At 45.4% G+C, this 22,393-nt stretch overlaps 1 protein-coding gene across 1 annotated transcript; it reads right to left on the bottom strand.

The window, feature by feature from the left end:
- Positions 1–265: 265 nt before the first annotated feature.
- Positions 266–22,389, bottom strand: VAMP7 (vesicle associated membrane protein 7). Its single transcript, XM_075054107.1, has 8 exons — positions 22,128–22,389; positions 14,960–15,118; positions 11,683–11,740; positions 10,921–11,058; positions 5,865–5,955; positions 5,177–5,244; positions 3,042–3,134; positions 266–2,346 (listed from the first exon to the last, which is right to left on the bottom strand). The coding sequence occupies exons 2-8, from the start codon at positions 15,103–15,105 to the stop codon at positions 2,278–2,280; spliced, it is 663 nt and encodes a 220-aa protein (XP_074910208.1). The 5' UTR covers positions 15,106–15,118; positions 22,128–22,389; the 3' UTR covers positions 266–2,277.
- Between the last annotated feature and the right edge of the window lie 4 nt (positions 22,390–22,393).

Raw genomic sequence — 22,393 nt, 5'->3', positions numbered from 1 at the left:
AGGCTCTAGCACCTGCATCAGAACCAAGGCACAACCCTTCCAAAGCCGAGAGGTTTTACACAGCCATCATGGGAACTATTTCACAGCAAGACTTCCACACGCGATTCCTCTGAGCAGCTGTGCGGGGTGACGCCAAGCCTGGAGCTGCAGTGTTACACACAGGGTGACCCACGCCCTCCAGTACACACTGGTTTCACAGAGGAGTTCTTGCCAACACTCTGTATCTACTGCTAGACCCACCTTCCACAAAACTAAGAAAATCTGCTTTCTGTACAGTAATTTTATTTAAATCAAGTTAACTTTGTTTTTACACTAATGCCTCTGTGCATCCTTTAAAAGGAAAGGAAGTATTTTCTTTAAAAAGTATTTGTACATAAGACAACAAATCATAGAAATGAACACAGTAACATCAACAATCCCTAAAACATGCACAATTGTACACTGAACTGTGGGTGGCTGTAAGAGCAGGAGGTAAGAGGGAGGAAGTCTTTCTCTAAGCTTTACATTTGATTAACACAAATAGAAACAGATGCCAGTGACCACAGCACTGATCAGACCCACTGACACTTTCTGGATATCAAGATCTGATTACCCTTAGTTAAGTTTCAGCCTAGTAGAAGACAAATCCAAATAAGCATACAAGTTTACAGGAGAACTCTTTACCTGGCACCCATGGGAAAGCTCCGAGGTCAGTGTAACAAAAAGCACCTGAAGGAGCAGCCATTTCATGTCCTTGCCCTGCCTGCTGCGGGGCACAGGGAACCCATGGCACCAACCAAGTCCTCAAGTTTAGTCACCACGTTAAGCCTCCCCTTCCCATACTGCGACAGCTTCCACCCACCATTAGAAGCCACGTCCCTGGACCAAAAAGATGCAGCTTCCTTTGACCATCTGATGGTTTTATAAGATTTCAGTTGTTTCCATTTCTTCTCTTGGAAATGAGCCTGTAAGATACAAGACACAAGTCCCTACGCCCCTCACCCCAGGCAACAACAGCCAGGACTGGCCCGACAATTCAGACATCCAGCTGGGACAGAAACACAGTCAGTGCTCACAGCTTCCAAGAGCAGGCAAAGCTGTCCCTATCTCCTCTGAGAGCAGCACATCATCAGCATACCTGATCCTACATTTGGTTATTAGCCTTGGGTTTGGTTTTGGTTTTCTTCTTTTCTTTTCAGAGGAGCACATGTTACTACATCCTCTGAAAGAGCCTTTTTCAGACCATAGAGAAAGTAACCATCCATCAACTCCAGCCTTCTGTCCCTTCTCTGTCCTCAGTTTTTAGCGCACACCTTCAGAGTAGAAGCACAAGCAGCAGATACCTGACACCTTGTCAAGCCAGATCAATAGATTGGCCCCCAATTTCGCCTTAGCAAGTGATAGCATTAGTATTCATTTTTAGTCCACCCTCAAAAGAAGAACAGGAGAAATAACATGAGAAAGCAGATACATTACTGCAACCGTAACTATATGCAACCATCTCCTTTACTGTATCGATTTAGCCACAAATTAAGGGGGGGAGATGAGGAAGAAGTGAGGATGAAGAGGCAGCCATTTCAAAATGCTGAGGTGACCCAACACCCTCTCCTACCACCTGTAGAAAGACCTCCAGGAAAAGGGAGGTTTCATACAGAGGCAGCACCTACATCTTGCAGTGCATAAAGCCCTGGCCCAAAAGCCCTTTCTGTTACCACCAATATTCCACTAGCAACCTCTACACGTTGAAACGCTACAGAACCACGCAAGGCCATATACGCAGGGAGAGGCACGTGGATCTCCAATATTTGTAGAAAGTGGAAATGCACATGTGCACCCATCTTGTCCCTCCCCCATTAGTTAGGCTCAGCCCACTCCGAACTACCCTCCAACACCATCCCCCCCATGGGTAGGACAGTTGCTAGCAGTATTGTTCTCCCCTTGCACGCTCACATGAAAGTGCAAAGCTACATGGACACATGGGCGAGCATGCACATAATCCTCCAGAGCTGGACGTACCGCCCACCCAGCTGAGAAGGTTGTAGTTGGGACAGAAAAAGAAACAACAAAAAAAAAAATCCCTTCAAGTAATTTAAAACAGCCCATTCTTGAGGTTACAGCTGCATAGAAGCAGTGACCAGCTGGGCCTGTTTGGGGTGATAAGGCAAAAAAGTCTGAGGTCCTGGAGGGATGGAAGAATGAGAAGGTGTCAGTAGTGAAAGAGTAAGAGTTATTCTGTAGGTTGCTTCTTCACACTCCTGTGATTCTCATCTCCAGGTGACCAGCACCAGCTGCCTCCAGTTACTTCTGCACACAGCTTGGCCATGCAAGCCCACCACAGGCAGCCGATAGAATGATATAGATGATAACCTGGAGAAAGAAAACAGCCACTTCAGTAGAGAATTACACTTCCATCATTCAGTCAACTGCTGACTTGGCCTGGCAATCAAATCACAAGCTTGGAAACCCCAGGTTATCAAAACCCTAAATAACCTGTCAAATGCCCCACAGGACTTTGTGCCAGTGCCTCTTCCTCCACATCCTTGCAGCAACACGGGGATGAGAACTGCCCTCCGGCAAAACACGAACGAGGGTTCAGTGGTGGCAAAGTACCTCACACGTCTAACCCGCAATTACACTTCAGCATCCTCACATTAGCATTTATTACAGGCTGGAGGTACATTGTCACATCAAAAAAAGCTACTTCCAAGTGAAGTAACAAGATACCAACAGGACCAAGGCCTAAAAAGCCACTACAGATAGAGTAGCCATAAACTCAATATCTTAGCTTCTAACAGAGCTAGAAAGGCAGCTGTCCATGATGGGCGCTTAGATGCTAGACAGAATTGCCAGGAAAGCTTTTCCTATTGCTTTGACAAGAAAAGCTGCCTGGCGCAATGCTCCTCTCACCTCACACAAGACCATCAAAACACTGGTTTTAGAGCTAAGGCCCTTCCAGGCACAGAGCTTAGTACATGCAGGTCTAAAGACAGTACTATGCTATTGGTATTTTCCAGTAGTTAAGCCTGACTTAAGAGCTAAAGGTGATTGTGCTCCATACTTACAATTGATACAATGATGATGACGATAGTAAGCTTGAGGTTCTTCATACACATGGCTCTAGCAAGGTTCCTGCTGGTAGTTTTGAAAGTGACTGACTACAAGAGAAAGTAAAACAACTAGTTAATTCCTGAACCTTCTGCAAAAGAAGCTGCACCCCAAGAAGCTGGATGCTGGAGGCTTTTCCCAGCTACTACCTCCCTAATAACCACCCAAACCACTGCAGTTATCTCCTCCAGAGCCTTTTAACTCCTTCAGTTACACTAATACAAAACTGAACAGGCATCAAGAGAAAACTCTCCCGCACTACTTCAGGGGCAAGATCAAGTGTAAGAGTAAGTCCAGAACCAGCTCAGGGTTGTGCCTTCCCACACTCAGCTTGGGAGGATTAAATGCAGAACATCACTAGGTCTGTAGGCTGCCCACAAGGATTAGTTTACCTTAGAGTACTTCTGGTGGGGTTCTCATTTGACCTCCAACCTTTTGGGAATTGAAGTGCTCAGAATATTTATGGAACTAGCGATCTAATCACCAACATATTGCATGCAACTTTATTACTGTAAATACACCTGCTAAAATGAGACAACACATATCGATGCTCTTGACAGCAGTTCCTGAGGGGCTGGACAAGTCCCTTTAATGCTAGAAGTTTCCTCCAGTATTTGGGCTTGCTGCATTTTATGGAAAGCTTGTGGTCGCCCTGTTCCAAGTCTCCTCTCTGTATCCTGCAATTCCACCCATTCAAAATAGGTTTTGGTCACCAAATAACCTCAAATACCCACCAGGCTGCATTAGTGCAACTATTTTCACAGGCTTTCCTTCAACAGCTCAGGCAAGTATATGCCTGCCCAGAGAAAGGCTGCACCACCCAGCACAAGCCAACTCAGCAGCACACTCTGCTGGTTATTTTCAAGTTTTACCCACAAACCACCCCCCAACTTTTTCAGGTAAGGCTACACCAGGCAGAACCACATCCCTATGAACTGTAATTTTTACTTGATTCCCACGCTCAGACACCATCTGAACTTTGGGAGCACTTCTCTTGTTCAGCTGTGCGCTTTCTACACGTGGAAGCAGACTGATGGATACCAACACACCTCGTCTCAGCCCAGACTAGTTTTCCAGGGGACAGGGCCACCCTGACCACCACCTTCTTCAGACCTCCCTCTCAAAATGGGGCCCTTGCCACTGTTGCTAGGAGGGTTCTAACATGTTTGGTTTATGCACAATATTCTGGTGGTCAAAGCTCATACAGGAGTGGTAAAACGTAGTCCATTACTGTGAAGTTTGAGAACTTCAGCCCTGGATCTCCTAGGACACTCACCATTGGGCTGTAAGACATTCACACTAGAGGCATGTCCCAGTCCATTTTCTGTGTGTTTTCCAAGAACCAACACTCCCTGAGAGAGCTCGTACACAAATTCAGCCTAATTGCTGAAGGAATTCCAGTCCATTTGTCTAAAGCATTACCTGAGATTTAACTACCTCTTGCCACCACCTGAGGAAGTGGTAAGGTTTAAAGACCCAATAGCTGGAGGACAGTATTCCCTACTGGGTAAGCTCCAGGCACCTCTATGGCCTCCCTAAGGCATGAATACTTTTTGCCAGCTTAGAGTTATTTGGATTTCCTATTGCTCCAGATAAAGAGCGAGTTTTCCCCTCCTTGGGCACAAGAGATGAAGACAAGAAACACCACCGCTTATTGTTGGCAGCATGTTAGCCTGTGCTTTGGTTGTAGCAAACAGGAGCAAGTTGAAGATGGTTCTTTAACAGGATGGGGCAGCAGGCAGCTGGTCCCTGGGAGCAGAGCATTTGCCCAGCAGTGCCGCCTAGTATTAAGCGGTCACCCACAAATACCACCAGTACTGGCGGGATACAGAAGAGAGATGCATGGGATACCTTCATTCTCATAAAGGAGCTGCAAGGCTGGGATGTGGCCTGTGAAACAGCTGTTAAGGATGGGGAGGGAATAAGACAGGACTTGTGTCTGACACAAGGAAGGATTACCTGTAGATTTAGCTGCTTCGGTATCTGTTTAAAAGTGGCTCTAGATGCAGGTCTTCACCTCCCCTGCTCCCCAATGAGCACAATTGATGCAGTAACACTACTTCCCCATTTCCAAGTTCTTCCCCAGACTTACCGAATCCACAAGATTCTCTGTTTTATCAATCAGCAACTCCAGCTTCTCTCCTCTTTGTGCCACAAGGTCTGGAGAAAGAGACAAAAACCCAAATCTGTAGGTAGAATCCCAGTGCAAAAAGCTGCTTCCAATACCCAAGCCCAAATGCAAGCCAGGAGCTCTTGGCAGTGGCTTATTAGATATCAAGTAGTTCTCAGCTTTTCAGAGATTGCCAGGCAACAGTACTTAAGGAACAGCCTCACATCACACAGTTTTGGGACTTCTTGGGACTGACCTGGCTCAGTTTTGGTCAATTCCCAATCTAACCCTCTATTTTAAGTGGTCAGACTTGTCAAAACCCAAACCAGAGTCTGACACACACACACACACACACACAAAAGCAAGCTACTGAGGAGCATTTTCCTCACAGCAGCTGCAGGAAAGTCACAGTGACAAACAGACCAAAACCAGAGTGTGCTTCACCCCATCCACAAGCTGTCCAAGTTCATCTCAAACAGCACTCCTCACACCCATCTGCCACCCTCAACCAAGCTCAACACAAGTAACAGCTTGCAAACTCAGAGCTTCCCCCCATTCTGTCAAGAGAGGCCACCCCACCGTCAGCTTCACTCTCGATAACTTTCCCTGCGGGACTGCCATTCTGGCCCCGATGAACCCTGCATGCGTGGCACTGAGGGAAGCCAGATACCTATGTTTCGAACCATGATTCCTTTAAGTTCATCAATTTGAGCTTGCGTCTCTGCCACCTGGTCAGTGCCCTTGCTCTCCGAGTGGTACTTCTGTAACAAACGAATAGTCAGTGAAAGCAGGGACTCTCAACGTTGCACTTCAGTTCCTTCAGACAAAAAAGGAAACTCCTGGTCACTACAGAACAGCACAGACATAAACGTGAGTTTTCAAGTTACCCGAGACATTTTTAAGTGGGTAGTAGACCAAAACCTGACTCTATCAGCCCCTTAGAGATCACACGTGCCCATCTGCTCCTGCACTGCAGGAGCTGCAAGGCAGGCAGGTGTCTGTGACTTCCAGAGCACACACAAGTAACAGCCCCCTTTGAAAGTCTAAGCAATTGGCAGCAAGGAAGGAAAGTTAAGACAAGAATCTGTGAGACATGGTTCACTAAATGCCTGGGCTACTATCAGTGGTTCCAGTCCCACACATCATTTCTAAACTATTTATGAAGGCAATACACTTTCATGACCTTCTCTACTTATCTCTAGAACATGTCAAGAGAGCCCTGCAATTTCACAAGCAAGACAGCACGCAGCCATCTCTGCAGCTGAGCATCAGAGGGAGTTCCAGCAAAGACAAGAAGGGCCTGTGAACTGGAAACACCACACCGGTAGGTGTTGAAGATGGCCAGTTTGAGTTTCCTAACTGGTCTTCCTGTAGAGAGGATACAAGCAGCCAGGAACCAGTCTGCGGTGTACTAGACCCACCAAGGAGGATTTCACATGCCACCTCCTAGCTACGGTCTGGCACTTGCCAACAGCTTTGCTGATATTGAATCCCTCCGGTGTATTACAGCAAGTGGAAAAAGCATGCACTAGATACCCCAGTGGGATGCCCAGTGTCTGTATGGAGCAAGCTCACCTGCTAGCTTGTCAGATACCTATAGAAGCACACTCCGCTCTGTGGCTTCACAGGAGAAAGCCAAAAAACATGACATGTTGCTAACCTGTGCACCATTCCCGTCATCCCTCCCCTTTAATTCCCTTCAGAAGTGACGGGGACTTCACTCAAAGACTGTTCTTCCTGGTTTGGGGATCACAAGTGAACCTTTGGTGACGGCATGGTTCAGGCTGGTAGGTGAGAGAAGCGCTAGCCAACACCCCCAGGTTAAAAGGAGTCTCATAGTGTTTGCAGAATCAAAGGAGGGAAATTGAGGTGAAGTCAGCGTTGGATAACTAAGTTCTGCTATTCCTGGATTGATTTTAGGTCACTGCTCTCATCACAGGTCCTTTGCAGTCAAACATTGCTAGCCACAGCTCCTATTATCCCACTCCCTTTAAGTCACCTTCACCCAGGGAAACAGGTCTCTATAGCAAAACTCATAAACCGTTGTTTTCCTCTAAACTTGTAGCCGTTGTACTTACACCTGAAGACCTTCACAAAGCATCTCTGCTTCAATAAGAGACCATCTAAGGAGACTGACAGCAGAGGCCCGGACTAGATCACGATTGCTGTACTTCATGATCACCCACGTGGCTACTTAAACCCCAATTTTCTTCTGAAAAAGTGTTCAATTTGCATCCATTTCTGACAACACAGGAAGCAAGAGTCTCTAACACTAACAGCAGTCGCATACTTGGGTCATAATTAATGGTTATAGCACTGAATGCAACAGCTCCTTTGAACCTTCTCCTCAGAGGTTAGTTTTTTAGGAGAAGGTTCAGAACTAGCATGCTATCAAAGCTGGTCACTGGTTTTACTGGAAGCACAGCCTCACTTTTCAGTATTATCTGTGTGCTACACTTGAGTTGTAGGGTGATCTCTGAACTGCCATACGATCTCTTCCTCCACCCTCAGCCTCACACTAGTTAAACTCCTTAAGTTACGGAAATCACCTAGATAACAGTCCTGCTCTTGCACTCCATGTAATGTTTGATCAGCAGGGCTCTCAGCAAGTTTTAGAGCTATTTGAGGCAAGAGCTTTCTGTCATCACTTAACTTCTATTAGTTGATGCCTGGATTTCTATCAATATGCAAAAGCTAAGGTAGGCAGCTCCTCTCATGCTTTAGAGAAATGGAAAGGCTGGGATTTTTAGAGGAATATCAACACCACAGCTCTGAAGACTGCCTGGCTCTTCCGATAAGGCAATTCATTAAGCTTATTCCAGCCATGAACAGCTTACAGTTTGATGAGTCATCACTTCATATAATTTCCATCTCCACATATCAAAGCCTGGTGGAGAAGAAAAACTCAGTACTATCACACATAGGAAGTTAATCTAATTTATTATGCATAATGCATTGGGCCTTTCCAGAACCACACTGGCATTATTATTCATTACTTTTTATCTGCTGCATAAGCCAAAGAACAGTTTCTGCAACAAACTATGTGCAACTCGACATGCTCCAAATCAGCTCTGCTAGTCACCGAGGGCACCAACACAAACAGCTCCTTTCACAAACTCCAATACAAACTTCAGGCAGCAACAGTGCAAGCGCAAATCCTCACTTCACCTTCACCCACCTCAGAGTCCTGGCTTCACCCTGCACCTCAACATGCAACTCTTACTGCTGCAGAGTGTTATAAAGCTTGCCCAGTTGCTACACTTACAGGCAAGAACTGTGCTCATGGCTCACCAGCAAAGGACCTCTCCTCCTGCATCTGTAATATCACCAAACCTGGCACTTTCAGCAGATCAGCAGGAAAAATGCCAAGCCCTTCACAGAGAACAACAGCAGCACTAACATGCTCATCAGCCACAGCAGAGCAAACTGAGAACCTCCTACACCACATGTACAGCACAAGCTGTAGCTGCCCCAGATACAGATTGTGTACAAGCTCTGAAAGCCAATATTCCAAGGACATCTTATCTTTAATTCGAGGGAGGTCTCAAAAAAAATAAACTAAGCCAATACAACATTGCTCAGGTTATGAAGTTGTTCGTAGTCAATTAAGGACTCTTAAGAGTCTCCAACAGAAGATTCAAAACACTTTCCTTGTAGCCTGAGGTTCTGTGCACTAATAAGGCTATTGATCGTATGAGTCACAGGGCAGTTACTTATTCTTTCTCTATTTTCCATCTGACTTCATTTAATTTGACATTACATCTAGAAAAAGGCCTGTGCTTTCTCCAGGCCTGTTTTCTCTGCAGGTGCTGGGAATATACCACTGCAGACCAAACATCAGGGAGAAGCGCAAACAGCAACATTCCCACTACATTAACAGCTCATATTTTAAGAGAAGCCCTATCCCACACCTAGAGCAACTGCTCTCTGCTTTGTCTCCTCCTCTCCCCCACAGAAAAACCCCCACTGAAGCAGGGCAGGGTGTTGTTTGCAGACCCAGGTTACACATCAAGTCAACACTGCATTAAGAAAAAGTGCTCTGTGAAAGAGATGTCATTCTATAGAGGGCTGAAGGGAAATGCAAACACTATGCTGTGCACTTTAATGCTTCAGAAGTTATACCCATATACTGCTGTGAATAAAATACATAAAGCAATACGAGTATTCCCAATCTCTCCCGTCTGGCAGCTGAGGGCTTTGCCACACCTCAAATACAATACGCAACAAGCAAAGCACTTCTGTGAAAATGGGATGGTAGCATCAAGGCTGTATCAGATTCCTATGGTAAGCAAAATAAGCACATAACTCCTCCGCACCTCAAGAGGGAAGCAGATTCCAGCCAAACCTTTCCCTTCAGGAGTCCAAGAACAGACCCAGAGTAGCTAGAACAGAGCCTTCTGAAACCTGGAAATTTCTTAAAAAGGAGATTGACAGTGTTCTGTATGTGCCCTAACGACAACATTCAGAACTCAGCTTTAGTTGAGCTGTCAACAGGGCCAATAAAATCAGACAGCACAAGCTGGGACACATCAGGACAGTGGTGCCATCCAGTTCCAGCAACTGAAAGCAACACGCTGTGTTGCCAGCGGGAAAGCTAGGACACACTGCTCCCTTCTCACACCGCAGGAGAGGGGTGCCACTACGATCCCACCAGGACACCAAGCTGTTACCTGGTCCTGGCACCACAGGAGCAGTGGGCGAGAAGATACCTTACGCTGCAGGCAGCTCCCTGACAGCAGCTTTCCTCACTGCAGCTGAGCTTGCGTACTGCACCATACCAAGGCGCTGTGTCTCACAGCCCTTCACATGCTGTTGTTCAGTGCCTGCATAGACCCCACTGACACGGGCTTCATCTTCCTTCCAGACTGGAATCATACTAGTGGAGCAACTCATCTTGCAAAGACTACAGTGCTTACAGTCCCTGGACTTGGAATCTAGCATCGTCCTGAACACCACTACAGCCTCAGCTGAAAAGTGCAAGTTGAGCGTGAAATAGATATTCCCCTCACTTTTGTAATACCCTCACACTTTCAATTTTGGGGTTGGAAGGATGCAAGACAAATCTCAACTTGGAGAATGTGGGACCTTTCACATGTCATTTATCCTGCTCTTTAACCTCCTACCTATCTTGGGAATGGAAATCCTTGGAGCCTCTGTGCAAGCTAGCTGGACAGTCTACCATGGTTCTGTATAGAGCACTTGACTGTAATCCAAGCCCAGTTTTCTTTCCTCCTGAAAAGGACACAGTACCATAAGCCAAATACCCTGTCACACTCCAGGAGCGTGCCACTGCAATTACCAGGAAGTAAAGGGGAGGGAAGTGAGGGGCAGTTAGGGATTACTAGATACTCAAGTTCTGAAGTTTAGTTTAACAGAAATAGAGTAACATGTGTTTGTCTTCCTCTTAGTGACGGTGATGTTAGCTTGCACTGGATGGTCAACTGGAACTAGGTTTGACATTTCAAATGTTAACCATTACGATCTAATCTCCAGTGCAGCTACTTAGTACAAACAGTTAATGCATCACTATTGACCCCAACCCATTTTTACCACTAAAGCAGTGAAGCAACCCAGCTGCAGGGTAAGTGTGGGGAGAACAGCCAACTTCCCTGGCTTTATACCCAGACTCAGCAGGACACTTCAGTTCCCAAGTGAGAAAATGTAAGGAGAATTTCTGGGGTGAAGTTTGGCTTTTTAGGGAAATCCCATTTAGCATCAGATCTCACCAGCTGTGCAGCTAAGACACTTGAGAACTCGCTGTTCATTGCATAGGGAAGGGCTGTCTGTGCTCTTGAGCCATATGTGGTCTGAAACCTCTTCTTGATTTCATTCAGGAAGTTGAAGGCTCTGGATCTTTCAAAGTCCTGGAAGGAAGAGAACAGACCACTGTGGCTTGCACTGTGTCAAGTCAGGAGTAACAAAGCGTATGGGGCACATAGCTGGCTGTAGAGAAACTGCAATTATCAGTTCTTAACAGGCATGCTGCGCATAACACTATGGGATTTGACTGGTTATCCTGGAGTTTGAATAGCAGCCAGATTTCAGTCTCAGCTTCCCAGACATTGGTTGGCAGCAGACTCTACTGGGGTATTCATAGTTCTAACTGTGCCTGGTACCTTTATCCAGTGAGGGAGAAGTTTTTGCTTCAACACTTCCGTTCCAATTGAGGAATATTATGCATATTTCACTGACAATTAAAGGCTAGCCTCTGCGCCTAGATTCTACTGCACTGGCGCTGCTAAGAGAGAAACTAGGCAAAACCAAGAACTTAACCTCAAAACTAACTATTCACATACATTTGAGTTCCAGGCTTAGACTTCAAAGCTGTAACTGATATGAATGAGAACACAAGCAGTAGCTCCAATGGGAGAAAACAGGCACCTCAGATTAGCATCCACTATTGATTTTCTTTGACATACAGATACAAAAAAAAAAGCCAAAACCTGCAAAGAGCCTGTCTGTGCAACAGCAGTTAACAAAATACTTACATCATCTGTGATGCAGAGGTATATAATCCTGTCTTGGCAGATGTAATGGAACAGATAACTGTAGAGAAGAAAAAAAAAGGTCATTTGGAACTGCCACAGGACTAATCTTCTAGAAGACACTATTGCCTGCAGGTCCTTCAAGGGCTGGAGAAGTAGAAGAGCAAATTCCAGTTAATCTACAGGAAATCACAGAGATGCCAACATATCCCAGCCATCTTTGTTCACTTAAGTGTTTCCATTCCTGTAAGTTACACCGAACTAGAGACCACCTACATGTTAAAGAATCACTGGCCTCACATACTTCACAGCACTCCATGCTTTGCAATAACTTTATGGGACATTGAGTTGCCAAACAACTTCAGTTCCACATTCTTCCAGCTACTTACTTGTAAAAACAAAACCTTGACAGGTTACCCAGGGGTAAGATTTATGTCTAATCCTAATCAATGTGGATACAAGCAGTCACGCACCAGTTCACATGTGACGAGAGCTGCAGTTAATTGGAGTGACCAGAAAGATAATACTTGAGCGAACCTCGCTGGTACAGTGACTTGCTTCTTTAGCCTCGTTTGTATGACCACTGGGTTACGCTGCCTTTGGTTTTCATCGCAAAGGCCAATAGACAAAAGCAACCACAGCAGAAAATTAATTACATAGAACAATAATCAGGCTAAAAAAGCTTGAATCATGTGGCTAGGTTAACTATTCATGTAAAGATGCCTTGGTAGTGCTGAGCAAACACAGATGTTAGTGAAATGCAGCCCTCAGTATCCTGAAAAGCAGTGCAAACCAGTTCAAAACAGTATTTTTCTATCAAAATTAAACCAAGCTGTCATTTTAGGCCCACCAGAAAAAAAACCAAACAACCCTTAGTTCGTACACAACTAAACCCAAACTAGAATTGACCAGAGCATTCCAGTTCAACTCACTGGCTTTAGCTATTGCTTTTTTATTACATTGCCCACTTGCCATTTGATGCTCCAGTAGGTGATGTTCTTCTGATAAGTACAGCAGGACAAAATAAGAATAGAGCTGCAAAAGGGTGATGTGAATACTTTTTTTTTTCCCTAATTAAAAACTTTATGTATCCTTTTATTCTGACATTTGTGTATTTCCAAAAGTTTCCCCAGTAAGCATGTGGACCCTCATACAAACTCCAAAATAAAAGCAAGATAATGCACATGCTGCACAGCAGTTGCCTTGTACATCTCTCTTAGGGCACAGCTCAGTAGCTTTCAAACTCAGGTTTTGTATTATATAAGACACTGAAATAAGCTTTAGGGGTGGGCTAGAAGTATAGTTTACTGCCCTGAAGGCCTGTTCTCATGGCGGGGGGGCGGGGTGGGTGCATATCCACAGCTATTGCCCCTCCTTCCTGGAAGCAGTGAGGTAAAGCTTGTCTGGTACTACCTTGTAGGCTCCCCAGTGACTTGTAGAAGGATTGTAACAGCAGAGACAGAATAAGCCCAAGAACTCCTGATGCCTGAGGGCTGGTTTTCCTTGGAGATTATATAAAAAGACACAGAAATTCTTCTTAAAAACAGAAAGAACTCATTAAATGAGTTTAAGAAGCTCAAAGTTTAAAGAAACTCAAGTTGTTTCCTGTTTCAGAAGAGGAGAAATGATCCTAGACAGACAGATAACAGGGCAATTTTCTAGCCTACAGGCTGGGACCCTGGCAAGGCAGAAGGATCCCCGAAACCCTACAGAAAAGAACAACAACTCCATGTGCTCACTCAGCTTCACAGCTTTCATGTTCTGCCCAGTTATCATGATCAAGGAAAAAAAGAGGCTATTTATATATCTACAAACCAAAACCCCTGCTTTTTGACAGCAGGAGGAAGTTGCCAGCTCCAAGCACGTGTGTGTGAAAACACTCAATCTCCCCAAACAGATGGCTAGGAACTCTTCCTTCCCCTCTCCTAGAGGGAAGGCAGGGTTGGCAGATTCTGACTGAAGAGGTGGTTGTCCAAATCATAGAAAAAAAGCCAATATAGGACTTGTCAGAAGAGACTAACTTTAGCAGAGGAGACACTCTGACACTAAGCTCAGTTCCCAGAGCTGCAGAATGGCACCTGCATGTTTTAATAGCACAATGCAAAGCAGAACAACCACAAGCTGCAGTGATCTTCTGCCACGTTTGTTAAATCCTCATTAAGGAAACAGTCAGTAATGAGCAAAAGACTGTACACTTCGCAGCATGCTTTGCAAGTGTAGATGCATTAGTCGCCTATCTCTCAATGCTCCCCAGCAAAGAGCAAACCGATCTCTACCACAATTCAAGTTTTCACCTCTAAAAATGCACTATGGCACTCCTAAAACTCAACTTTGTAGCTGGTTGAACAGCACTCAAGGCAAAGTTAAAACAAAAGAAAATAACTGTACCCTTAAAATTACAGTAGAAAAAAATGATTCCCCATCCAAAGTACTTTAGACCACAAGGCAAGCAGCTTCCTCAGAAAGCTCTCCCCCAGGGACTTTTAGTGTTCCCAAGGCAGGGAAGGATGCGGAAGACTACCCCAATTCTCACCTCTTGAATCCTCAGGCAGCCAAAACAGCTTTAACACAACAGCTTGAGCAATATTGAGAATCCAGCCACACTGCCAATTCCAAAAAAAGAGCTGAAACAGCATCCAATGCTTCTAAATTTGCTTTCTTCTGTTTATTCTTTAGTTTGCACACCAGCACATTGATTTACCTGCTTTACACATGCCATAAATCAGCATAGCCTCAGGCGATGTAACATCTAATCCCTCCATTCTCTCAACAATGACTGAGGGCTATTCAGAGATCTGTACAAGCTTGGGAAAAAATCCTTCTGTCCCAGACTGGATTTGTGGTAGCTCAGGATGACTCTACAACATCTGCCAGCATGACTTAAAGCAACCAGGATCCATAAGTGATGAGAAGGGTGACATTTTTACCTAAAGCCACGGTCAAGCCTCAGAAAAGCCAGCAAAAGACTCCACAATACAAACAGCAAAGATTCCAATAGTTTGATATCCACAGCTGAGCACCCTCCAATTCACTTTGGAGTTGTATAAAAATGGAAAACTTGAATTTGTATCAACTGCCTTGGTACTTATTGCTTAAGCTAAATTAAAATCCTGGTTAAGCTGCAAAGTTCTGGGGGGAAAAAGTATCTATTGAGCTGACTGCACATTCAACCAGCATACTAACACATCCAAATATGAATTTGGTTACACTCCATTTACTCCCACCCTTGTGCATGTTCACTAGTCTCTCCTCCCATACCTAGAAGAGAAGCATTACTCACTTTCCATGTGAATAGGTCAGTTTGTTGTTTTCAGATGGTATTTTCGCCAGGATCTGCTCTGTCACCTCCAGAAAGTTTCCTCCACACCAGGCATGTTTGGCAAGGATGGTTGTGCCCCTCGCCACAACAGCAAACAGGATAGCCATGACTTCACACTACCTGGAAAGAAAAACACCGCAAGAATTAGGCTTGCGTTCTTTGGGAGAGAAAGCATCATAATCTTAACAACATTCTCTCAGCCCTCAACATAAAGGGAGGGAGGCATAAGCTTGTTCAGTACTTTGACAAGATACCGTTACCAGAAAGCTTCTCTCATTTCCCCTTTTAGGTTCTGTTCGGAATGACACAGGACTACAATAACCTCTAGAGGAAGGTTTTTCTTATTGCAACTGCATGGTGTCCTACAGTCAGTGATCCCATAATGAATTTTGCCTACCTTGTTTCCACCTAGATTTCTAACTATTAGTACATTTTTTTGCTCTTCAACTGACCCTTAAGTTTTTTCTTGCTTGTTATTGAAAAAAACTGCCTGTGGCCTGCAAGCTGCAGTTCAGAAAGGAAGTAACTGTCTTGCAGCTATATTAACAGCAGCTCATTATACAGACCAAGCCCACCATCCCTAACACATGACTGTTCAGGGGTGAGGCCTTGGCTTTGATTGCTATCAAATTGAAGTAGAAAAACTGCCACTTGCTTACAGACACACCATATACATCCTCTTTTAATGGTTTAGAGACACTCACTAAGTGTATATTGTCCCAAGACTTCTGTAAAAGCACATAATCTGCACCTCTCAAAGCAAGACAGCACACTTGCAAACTGCTTAACCTCAGCAACACACCAAGCAACACATACAAGCCAACATTCTTGTATACATATCAAACTGGACAGGTTACAGCAAGTGTGAGGGCCAGACTTCTATGAAGTCTCCAGAGTTGGAAAAACATGCCTGCTGTCATATAAAGGGACACATTTAATCAGCTCAAGTATCATCACATTAATCTACTGACAGACCCAAGATTTAACATGTGAAACCACATGTCAGATCACAGCTGTGACATCTGCTCAGCTGATCCAGTACATCCATAAGCCTCTTTTCTGCTTAGGAAAGACTTAGGAAGACTTTTGACCCTGCAAAACCCGAAAATCTTATTTTTCACTTTGCACCTGACTGCCTTCATATTGCCCGCCTTGTTTTGTGTCTAGAAATGTCTGCATTCTGGCTGGAAAGATCACACACCTATTTCAATGCAGCCAAGTAGCTTGGAGACCTCTCTAGAAATAGGTACAACAGCAGAGAAGCAGTGGTTTAGCTTCAGCATCCAAAGACCACAGGCAGAAACACTGAACATAGGCTACACCCAGCCAGACTTTCCACCCCTCTGGCACTGACTGAAGTGACCTATCGATCTCTTCTGTATCAGGGGTCAGTCCTACCGAGCACTGTGCAGACAGTTCTGCCCTGAAGAGCTTATGCTTTCATGTGAACTGATGCACAAATTATCATGGCAACAGTGGAAGAGGTGGCAGAAGAATGCAGAGCTGTTAACAAGGCTGTGAAGTTGAGATGCAATCACTACCCACTGCATCAGGGCTCACTTTGTCAGTCGGAGCTTGACAGATTCAGGCTTGGCCAGTAACGACCAGGTAATCTCTCAAACCTCCCACAGGTTTAAGAGCTCAACATTGGACAGGAAAAAGAACAAACTTGTGGATTTATTCAGAGAATAGAAGCCACAGCTAAGCTACAACCACCTGGGAGCACTGAGGTATTCAGAGCCAGCACTGCCGAAGGAAACAGAAGGCAAAGGATGAGTTTGACAAGGGGCCACGGCAAGCAAAGCGGGAAGCAGAACAGTGAGAGGTCTCAAAAAACGCTGCTTTGGAGCAGAGCGCATAGCCAAGCGCACTCTAAAAAACCTGAGAGAGTTCATAGTGCCAGTAAAGGGGAAGGGAGAACACGCCAGACAAAGCCTCACACCATGCAGATGCAAGTTCCCAGATAAGCTGTTCTCCTTCACTCTTCCTGACCAGTAACACAAAAGAGCATCAATAACTGAAGGGGGGAGGAAGCACCAGAGCACTCAACAGCAGCTCTCCCAAACAGATTTGCTGCTTTCACTTCCTCCTGGCCTAAAGCTGGCACTCCTCCGACCCATTTCTACCAAGGACAGGAGTGAAGACCTTTGTGCTGCTTTGCATGGCTTGCTTCTTGTTTACCCTGTCTGAGAGCAAGACCTGTTTTTAGAACAAAGGCAACTTGTTGCATTTACCTGCTGCTTTTTTTGGTATGACAGCTTCCCTTGTTCTCACTTACTGCATCCAAGTACTCATGCACCACTTGTTCCCCATCCACCACTCCCACCAAGGTGCCAACCTCATCTGGACATGGCTCAGGGATTTAAACAAGTTTTATATCCAGCTGACATGCTTGCACAAAGCCTGTTAGGAAGAAGGGAGGTGAAGAGTGCCCAGATCAGGAGTCCCCCTTTCAGTACTGGTGAAGGAATTGGGGTCTGCAAACAGCTGTTCCCCTGCCTTGTCCCCCTCCCTTCCAGACAGAAGCAAGCAAGCTCCAGCTCATTTAAAAATGTCGGTATAAAGAGGTGACAAACAGCTAGGTTTGTTTCCTCCCACAGTCAAAGGTATGCTGGCTTGCAGGTTCACAACTGCCCTCTAACATAATCTGTCAGCATCACAGAAAAAAAACAAGTTCTTTTACATCTAGGAGGAGATTATCTTTAAACATAAGGACAGATGGTGCTTATTACCACTCAATTGAGTAGTGTCTATGTCCACCTGAATAAGATTATGGAAGTTCCAGAATACAGGAAAGCAAGGGTAAAAGTTTTTCCCCTTACTTTCTAAGGAAACTCCTCAGCACAGAGATACCCAAGAAGAAAGAATACAAAGCTGAGAAGAAAGTCATAATTACTCACTATCTGTAACACAAAAATGAAAGAATGTTCAAGAACAGGTTCCAGCAGAAGGAAGTAGCTCCTCACACAGTGCAGCTCATTCCCACATGTTATCATGGAGGAAAAGAGTTCACAAGTTCAGAAAGTAACTGACATGTTTATGGAGGAAAAGAATCACTATTAAACAAATATCACCCAAGCAGCCACTCCCTGGAGCCTAAGAGTTTATCATGAGTTTCTTCTATTCTTCCACTCTTTCCCAGGCATCCCACCAGTCACCACAGTCAGACCCACCTTCAGTCTGACTCAGTACAGCCATCTGCAACACTGAGAATCACTTACTCCACAGATGTTAAGGATTTTTTTTCCAGGGAGAAATACTATGAAGAACAAGTCGTATCTTCAAGCAGCAAAGCAGGTGGCCCGCCAAGTCAGATCCACAGTCCAGCCCCAGTTGAGGTTATGACTCTCACAGTACTCGAGCTTTAGGGCTGCTCTTGTTCACCACACTGCTCTTCTCATACAGGAATAATTAAGAGTTATACAAGGGCCTATGAAGTCTCAGCAGCCCCAGTTTAAGAGCAAATGCCTTAAAGGAATTTAAAAACACGCTTCCAAGGCATCATATCATCTCTTGCAACACTTGAACTACCAAGAACATCACATGACAAGCAGAGCACCAAGTCATTTGCAAAGCCTCTTAGAAGCCTGACCACAACCTTTTCCTTCCAGCTTCACCAAACCAGCCTGCCAGATCACATCTTGCTGAGAGTGTTTTAGAGCAGCCCCGCTACAGAAAATCCAAACTTCCTTCCAGAAAGCTGTATCTAGAAGAGCCCACAGACTGGTCAGCCTGCATACACACAAACTGTTTGGGCACGCTCCAAGCACTGAGCTCTCTGACATCCTGCCACAGAAGACTTACATGGCCAACCTAGCAGACCTTGCTTGCCTTTTTTTTTTTTTAAGCCAGCCTTAAATTGCTGCATCAACCACATGTTGATTGCATTAGAGCAGAAAAAGTAGTCACAGATGCCAGTAATAGTTTGCTGCCTCTGGCCTTAAAAAACTGCTCTTGGCTCTTCAAAGCACAGTGCTACAGACATGCAAGTCTGAGGGTCACAAAGTGCAACTCTAGTGCTCTAAGTCAAGGCTCACCTACCTCTAGTTAAAGACAAGCAAAGTTACTAATCACAAGTCCCCCCTCCACAGACTTGAAAACACCAAAAGCTTTAGCCTGACGCTCACAACAGCATTTAAGATTGGAACATTTGGACATGGCATGGAGCAGTAAAACATAAAGGAATGAGTAACTCTTTGGAACCTTCCTGCAGGAGCCACTACCTCCACCTGAAGAAGCTGAAGCAGAAGAGAAGCCAAGGAAAAACACAGCCCCCACATGTTTATACATAAACATGAAACAAAACTAAACCTTGGATAACTCAAGTTAAATGCTTATCACACCAGAGACAAGAGCAGCCACACAGCTGATTCTGATCTTGTAAAAAGAAATGATTAACTGCAATGCAAGTGTTCCTAGTTTTTCCTGATTAAAGAGACAGCAGCTCACTCCTATCTGACAAGGCTAGAGAGAGCACACATTTTCCCAGCAAAAAAGTAATACCTGTGGCCAAAAAAAATAAAAATTCAACTGTCCAGTGCTTCACAAGTGATTCTCTACAAACTTAGACTCATGCCCTGTCCTACACCTTAGCTTTTACTAATATAGCCAGAAGACACAAACTACACAAACTGCACTTTATTCTGTTTTCTGCTCACTCAACACCTGATCTCTTCAGGTGCTACCAACCCTAGTTTTCCTAAAAATGAGGAACTGCTGAGCACCACGAGTCAAACAATTTGTGAACAGTTACAGCAGCACACTGATCTGCAACAATACTAACTAAACAAAGCAGAATTTATTATACAATCACATCCCTTCAGATCCACCAAGATACAGTCATCTGCAGTGTTTTGGCCAGTCCAGCAACTGAACCAGAACTGTGTCAGTGCATAGTACACCACCAGGTCACAGCCAGGAATAAACAAACACGACTAAGCCTCTTGAGCAATCAGGTGACTGTCAAGTATCACAACCAATCTCTTCACATTGCAGTCACTCAACGAACAGGACCAATATAAAGGAGCAGTTGTAAAAGAAAAAACATTCACAAACCCTCCCCCTGCCACACACACCACCAAAGATCAGCAGCCTGCAAGGCAGTGAGCGACTAACCTCAGAACTACAAAGCCCACACAAGCAAAGAGACACCTTAATTCCCAGAGCAGAACTCCACGTTCAAACTGAGGATTATAAAGTGGATTAGACAACTTCTAGAAGTCTCCATTCTTTTAATACTGGATATTTGCAGAACTCACACTAGTGAGGTGAGAGTTCAACAGTAAGGTGACACTCACTGACACTGCAGGATCCCACAGTCCTGCAGCAGCAAGGAAATCAACTCCCTGAATTCATGGTCCTCAGACTTACTTAGGAGACAATAGCCATGTACTTTACAATGACACTTGCCCCCAGCTTTGAGCAGAATGGATTAAATGAAGTAAACCAGATTAACGATAAGCAGTGTCTCACGCAGCCCTGTAAAACTCATGTATTACTTTTGTTAGTAATACAAATTTGTTAAACTGCTAGAGAACATCTCTCCTCAGAAGTTACAAGTCAGGAATTAAATCCATTACAATCAACCCCTTTGTATAACCTAGAGATCACAACTGTTTTCTATCTAAACTTACAATACTGAATGGCTGGAAGTAGCCAAGACCAAACCGTCCTAAAAGAAAAACTCACTTAGCGATATCAGGTAGGCCTTGCATGGAAAGGCTCCAAATCAGGAGGGAGGGGGGAACAGCCTGCATTCCTCAGCCACCCAGAAAACACCACAGATCCAAAGAGCTCCTTAAGCAGCGCCAGAAGCATTTGGCAGCTAACGGAAACGAAGCACAAAGGCAAGTATTGCACTTGTATCACAACGACTATTTACTCATTGCAAGTCACGCTGCAAGATGCAGTGTGCTGCTGCCTACAAGGTCTCCTCACGGTATTTGACAGAAGGGCACAGAAAAACATGCAGCATCTTAAAGAATGTCACAAACACAAGTTCAGTCTTCATCACCATGTTTAAATCTCCAGTAGAGAGGATTTATTACTTTCAAGCGAGACAACAAAACAACTTTTTTGTTGCTCTGACTTCACTGAAGATCTAGAATAAACTGTTGGATGGCAGTTAAGACAACTGGGGCAAGAAGTGAACCCAGAAAACTGCACCCATCCTCCATCAGCAGTACTGCCCTTGCCAGCCAAGGGGGACTCGTCTGTTCTTCTCGACCAGAAGATTCACTGCCTTAGTGCCAACAAGTGATAGAAAAGGTTACTGCTTATATTACCAGAAATCCTCTTTACAGAAAGCAAGGGCCATCACATTGCTACTGGCTTTAAACATGAAACAAGCGTAGGTGTTGCAACCCTGCAAGTTGCAAACTGCCTGACTGCAATAAGAAGATCGTTTAAGTATGGTGACTTCAGCAGAAAGCAGCCTACACTTCCCTTTAACCTTTCCTTGGCATCTGCAAGTTGTTATTTCTTTAAAGGATATTCCAATGTTAAGCCCTGTAGTTTATTTGTTCATTTTAAGCCGAAGAAGTGCAACATTCTTGCACCAACTTAATAGAAGTTTAGCTTCCTCTCTGCCTGCACAGCTTACTTCAGGCACCTCCGCTTCATCCTCATGGAAACAAATTGCTAGATAGGAATAACCCGGTTTCTCTTCCAGGCCCCTCACCTTTTCCGGAAGGCAGTGTGCCATGTTTTAGAAGAAGGGTGAATAAACAGAACACGACAGCCATTGAATAAACAGCTCTCTAGAGAAGTAACTCATACACCCTGAAGCACGCTTACTTACAGCTCCCCCCCGGTACCCCCACTGCAAGGGTAACTGTAATTACTGATCACTGTCCTGCCTTTCAAACCCACCCAAGCCATCGCTCCCAGTTCCACCAGCAGCTCTGGCCTTCCCCCCCACCTCCACGTCCTCCAGCAACCGGCTCCCCAAGTTCCCAAAGCCCAACACCCCCCCTTCCATCCACCCCGCCCCGGCCCCGATACCGAACGAGGCCTCTGCCCGCCGGCAGCACCGTCCCGTCCCCAGAAGCGGCCCAGGGGACGCCCGGCCAGCCTCCTCCACCGGCAGGGAGACGCTGCCAATACCCAGCTTCCCCCCCCCCCGCCTCACCGCAACGGCTCCCGGCCTTGTAGGCCCAGTCAGTCAGTCCCGGCCCCGCTGCGGCCTGCCGCCCCCGGGGAAACGGGGGGAATACCGGAGAGAGAGAGAGAAAGCGAGCCGCTCTGCTTTAAGTACAACCAGGCGGCTCTCCCGAGGGGCCTGGCCTCCCCGCAGAGCCCGGCCCCGCCGCCGCGGCAGGAGGGAGGGAGCGCTCGCTGGGCGCCGCCGCCCCCCCCGCCGCCGCCTTCCCCGGTACCGGGCCGCCGTGACGCGCT

Source organism: Buteo buteo, chromosome 22, assembly GCF_964188355.1.
Source record: "Buteo buteo chromosome 22, bButBut1.hap1.1, whole genome shotgun sequence".
NCBI lineage: Eukaryota > Metazoa > Chordata > Aves > Accipitriformes > Accipitridae > Buteo > Buteo buteo.
Note: the sequence above shows the minus strand (reverse complement) of the source record. Positions and strands in the feature narration are given on the sequence as shown.

Excerpts from the sequence above, each read along its gene's own strand:
- VAMP7 (XM_075054107.1), bottom strand. The coding sequence starts at position 15,105 with ATGGCTATCCTGTTTGCTGTTGTGGCGAGGGGCACAACCATCCTTGCC. Across the intron at positions 11,059-11,682 it reads ACCTCTGCATCACAGATGAT|GACTTTGAAAGATCCAGAGC; the intron begins GTAAGTATTTTG and ends TCTTCCTTCCAG. Across the intron at positions 5,956-10,920 it reads GTGTCTTAGCTGCACAGCTG|AAGTACCACTCGGAGAGCAA; the intron begins GTGAGATCTGAT and ends CGTTTGTTACAG.